General features: G+C 57.2%; 1 protein-coding gene across 1 annotated transcript; it reads right to left on the minus strand.

The window, feature by feature from the left end:
- Positions 1–242: 242 nt before the first annotated feature.
- On the minus strand, positions 243–3,013 carry FJX1 (four-jointed box kinase 1). The gene has a single exon (XM_071559467.1). The coding sequence runs from the start codon at positions 2,539–2,541 to the stop codon at positions 1,261–1,263; it is 1,281 nt and encodes a 426-aa protein (XP_071415568.1). The 5' UTR covers positions 2,542–3,013; the 3' UTR covers positions 243–1,260.
- Positions 3,014–5,285: the final 2,272 nt, after the last annotated feature.

Below are 5,285 nucleotides of genomic sequence, written 5' to 3' on the forward strand. Positions count from 1 at the left end.
TACCCACTCAAAAAGCTTTTGCCCTTTTAGTGACACAACAGCTAGGAATGAGAAAGGGAGACAGAGAGTAGTGTTTGAGAGCTTAACTCTATCCCTCCTTGCCTCAGAGAGAATGAGTAAAAGTTCATTCAGTTTAGTGGAGTGAGAAGCCGGAAAGGTGGCTTCCATCACCTATCAGGGAAGACTGAGGAGACACATGCTTGCCTCCCTGTCAAAGCTCAGGCAAACATTCAGGCCAAAGAAGGCAAAACCTTAACACATTTTACTGAAATATCAATTTCTTTAGTATGTTACAGAAAAACTTATGAACATATATAATGTACACAAAAGGCAGACTTTATAAAATAAAAAGGCCTTCTTCTATTAAAAAATATTAAAAAGTCAAAGTAAAGTGCATGAAACAGTCTTTCCTCCACTTTAACTACTGCATCAAAGTCTTAGCACATAGCAGAATTTTTTTTAAAAATGGGAGATCTTCTTGTGCCACCCATTAGTCAGTTACTTTACTGGTCAGATGAAAGGATAATGGTGGTGATTACAAACAAACGCTTAAGAACCAAAACAGTTTAACCCGATGCATCCATAACAAAAACTAAGAGCTAAGGGAACATGGGCTTCCTATACACTTTTCATCGCCAAGATTTAATAATCAGTGGAAAGGTTCACTCTCGTTAAAGAAAACTGTTAGGAAACAAGTTTCATAAATAGGGCAGATTGGCTAGTTAGGGGCTCCCCTATTGTGCAATCCGTTCTTGGTCTGTGAATATCAACATTCATACTTAAATATGCCATTACAAAAGAAAGAATATATAAAAGTTTTCGCCTGTGTCCTTTGGAAGAGGTACTCGACCCCAAACCAGACAAAGCTTTCTACGAGGTCTCTTATGAGGGCGAGTACACCAAGAGTTAAGTTAAAGAAACCACTAAAGATGCTGAACCCCTTCATTTCTTCGAACTCTGGGGGCAGAGTCCTGGAGTGAAACTCGGCCATAATTATACAGATTGCATCTTCAGAGATCTTGACAAATGCGAATTAATCGCCCCTCTCGAGAGTCCCGGCAGGCAGGTATCCGCTCCCGACGGCCGTTCCCGTGCCCCGCACCTCCCCACCCCGCCAGTTGCAGCGATTTCGGGGCACTGAGCACCGGGGGTGGGGGGGTACCCTGGGTCGGCTCCTGCCTTCGGCACCTGCCGGGCAAGTCCCGCTGCCGTGGAGGAGAGGAAGGCTCTCGCTGTCAGCCTCCGCCGGCCCCGCGGCCATCAGAGCACGGCGGCCTGTGCGCGGCAGTGGGCGATGTGGCGGTGCACGAAGTCGACGCGGGCCTGCAGCAGCTCGGCCTGGCGCTCCGAGAGGAAGCCGAGGCGCGCCCAGAGCGGCTCCCGCGCCCGGTAGCGGCGGCGCAGCTCGGCGGCGGCGCTACGGCGGCGGTGCAGCTCCGCGACACGGCGCGCCGTGCCCTCGCGGAACACGCAGACGGAGCGCAGCAGTGGCTCGTTGTAGGGGTCCCACATGGCGAGGAGGCGGTAGCCGTGCACCATCCCCGCCTCGTTGTCCATGAAGACGAGCCCGCCGTCGGGGGCGCGGAGCAGGTTGCTAGTGGCACGGCGCATCACCCGCGGATCCCACTGCAAGCTGAAGAGGTTGCTGACCAGGCGGTCGAAGTTTGCCGTCAGGTAGTCGAAGAGGATCAGATCGCTCCACTGCACCAGCTCCACCAGCTGCGACGGCGGCAGCCCGCCCAGCTCTCTCGCCGACAGCGACTGCAGCCGCCGGCCGGCGCCCGACTCGGCGCCCCAGGGCGCAGGTGCCACCACGGCGGTGAGATTGTCCACCCAGCGGGTCAGGCTGACCACGGCGCCCTCAGTCCAATGCGAGCCTCGCAGCTCCTCCCGCACCGGCTCCCACTGTCGCCCGCGGGCCTCCACCAGGGCGAGGACCATGGGCGGCAGGCGCTCCTGCATGCCCAGCACCCCGGCCAGGTGGTACGAGAGCGCCTCGCCCTGGATCTGCTCCGGGTTGATGCCGTAGCGGACGCAGGCGCGGCTCCCGTCCGACAGCCGCGCCAGCCGGTTGGAGCTGCGCCCGCAGCCGCCCCGCTCCAGCGAGGACACGCGGGCGGCGCGGGCGGCCGAGAGCCACGCTGCTGCCTCCTCTGCCGCGAAGCCCGGCGGCACCTGCTCCTCCAGCTCACGGCTCCAGAAGATGCCCCGCTCCACCGGAGAGGCAGTGGCGGCTGGCAGCTGCAAGCCACTCACAGCGAACTGCTCTTCGCCGCCCCGCTCCTCCCGTCCCGCCGCCGCCGGCGGCACTGCCAGTAGCGTCCGGAAAGTTTTCTGCCCGCCGCCGCCGGGCTGGCCCTGCTCCACCGGGGAGCGTCCCCAGCCCCAGCGCCCCGGGGGCGGCCCCGCGGGCGGGCGCGGCTCCGGCTGCGCCGCCGCCTCCCACCGCAGCAGCACCGTCCAGAGCCCCGGCAGGGCGCCCAGAAACAGCAGCCCCAGCACGGGTAGGGGGCCCGGCGCGGCCCGCCTCGCCCGCTTCATCCTCACACCGCTTCACGCCGCTGCTGCGGGACACGGCGGCGGTGCAGCCCCGCCGCTCGGCCGCTCAGCGCGGCACTGGCGCATGGCCGCGGGCCGGATCTGCCTCCCCGGGAGCGGCGGCAGGAGCAGGCGACCCCCAGCAGCAGCCCCACGCCGTGTGCGCCCAGCTCCGCCGGCGGCCGGGGACACGGGCACCCGCACCACGTGGGGGAGCAGGGGGGGCGCGCCCGGCCCGCCCCGTCTCCCGGCGTGACCCTCCGCTTAAAACGGCGATGGCGGGGGCGGCGGTCCCACCCGCGGCGGATCGCCCCGTCCAGGAGGCAGAAGGGTCGGGAGTGGCATGGGGGCCGCGCCACCCGCGGGAACGGAGAGCGCTGCGGCGTGGGCGCTCCGTTCGCTGCGTCCTCCTCCCCGCTGCAGGCAGCACAAAGGAGCCTGCACGCCAAGGGAGGAAAGCGGGGAAGGGGGAAGGGGAAGGCGGTGCGCTCACGAGCGGGGCCGCCCCCCGCGCCCGTGCACGGTCTCCTGCGGAGCCTCCGGGCGCGGCCGCGCTGCCTCCCGCCCACGGCCGATCGGGGAGAGGTCGCGCTGCGGTCAGTGGTACCTCGGCACCCTCTCAGCCCCCACACCTGCCCCGCGGCGCCGGGAGCCGGCAGGTGGTTGCACAAAGGGATCGCTCACACCTGTGTACGTACGGGTGCACAGACAGACAGACACTGTTCTCTGTGTACGTACGGATGCGCACACGGACAGACACCTGTCCGCCTAGCAGCCTAATGCGGGGGCAACGCGGGACACCGTGACGTGATTCCGGGGCTACCTGACTGCCGGGCAGGGCCGCCGCTCGCCGCGGGCGAGGGGCGGCGGTGAGACCGCACGGAGCATCACCTCTTCCTGCGCCTCCTGACACTTCGGTGGCTGCAGGTGGTAGGCGGTGTGGGGCCCATCTGCCATTCGCGTCCTTGCACACCGAGGTGTGCGACGTGATCACGTACCAGGTGTGCCACAGAGCGTGCGGATCAGTTTCCTGTTATTTTAACTTTCTTGAGAGGAAATTTCAAGGTTACGGAGCTGGCGGCAGGACATGGCCCTAACCCCGCAGAATACCCTGCCCGAAGAAACGGCAGCCAGCTCTTCTCTTAAAGTTTTGTCCTTTTGAGGTCGCCGGAAGAGTAGCTATTTCTCTGTTCCCCATTTCCATTTTTCTGCCTCCCCAAGGCAAAGAAGCTTAGCTCTGCTCTTTGTGTATTTTTCTGGGGACCTCTCTTGGGAAGAACATTTGTGAGCCGAGTTAGATTAACCCCCTCTCCCTTCTGCTATCAGTGCCGTGGCTGTTTCCAAAGTAGTTACTAGAGTGAAATCAGCATAGTAAAACCACCACATGCGGAATCTTAAATACTGCAAAAGAAAAAGATCCCTTTCTCATTTCCCCAGCTCTTGCTGTTCTGTTGAGATATCACACCACCACCTAGTTTTTCAGCCACACCACACTCTTCCAGGTTAGATGCAATATAATTTGTTTTCTTTTAATACAAGAAATAGGGAATTCCTTCCAGGATTTTTAAAAAAACATTCAAACTCTCCTAATCCACCGTAACAACTTACATACACACATGCAAAACAAAAAAAGAACAAAAAGCTGAAGGTCTTCTGCCTCAAATCCCCCGACAAGAGCGGCGGCCGCCTCCCCGCGCCTCCACGCGGCCGTGGCGCATCAGCGCCTCCTGCCGCTCACGGCGCCGCGCTGCAGTCACCGGTGGCACGGGTGATTGTGATCATGACATACAGTCACCATCCTGTCTTCCCTCAAGTGTGATACTATCTGTAAAAAATTCCTCTTGTTGCCCAGGAATTCAGGTCTCATGCTATCCCGACCCTGAAGCCTTACTGCCAGGTGATGCTTTGCACTTTCACCCTTTGGAGCCACACGAGCTGTGCAGGGAGCACCAGGTGTGTGATTTGGCGCTGGTGGTGGCTACACGTCACAGAGGTTGGTAAGAACAGTACCGTTAATCTAAGCAGGATGTGTTTATCCAACAGTACACTGATAATTTTGCTAAAGAAATGACACCGAATTGCCTCTCTTCTCTGTCACTTTCCAGCTTGAAATAGCTTTAAGAAAACTCCTAACTTGTTGGAAAAGGATTGAAAGCAAAACACTAATTTTACTCTATACATAGGTTGGACATGTATTTTGATTTAAGTGAATTATTTATGTGTCTTTGAGGGTGAGATATGCTTCTAGGGAGCATTCAACTGTCAGTGTGTGTACTGGGAATTCTCTCTAGAGAAGGACCATTGCTATGGGTAAGGACACTACGTTTCTTGTTACTAAGGTAAATGTAAGCTCCAAGTTATACATTACTTTATTTTCAATTACAGTGTGTCTCTTATAAGCTAAGCAGTTAATGAACAGGCTATACTGTGACTACACCCTTAAATCAATAACTGGGAAAACTTCACCACCCCCAAATACTCTGCCTTAACTACACCACTGGAAAGGAGTACAAGCCAGAGTTTAGCTCAGCCATCCCACTGGCTAATAGTTCTGCTTACAAGCTGCAATATTTTTAAAACCAGACAATTAGTAAAGGGTTAAACATCAGCCAAGCTGTTCAATTTACAGCATGTTAAGCATTCCTGAAACTGTGATCACTGATATATTTGGGTCAATCAGATGTCTTGTTACTGCTTTGCAGACATTGCAATGAGCAGCTCAGAGATAAAGGAGTACAGTCTCCAGA

The sequence above is a fragment of the Pithys albifrons genome, chromosome 6, assembly GCF_047495875.1.
Source record: "Pithys albifrons albifrons isolate INPA30051 chromosome 6, PitAlb_v1, whole genome shotgun sequence".
NCBI classification, from domain to species: domain Eukaryota; kingdom Metazoa; phylum Chordata; class Aves; order Passeriformes; family Thamnophilidae; genus Pithys; species Pithys albifrons.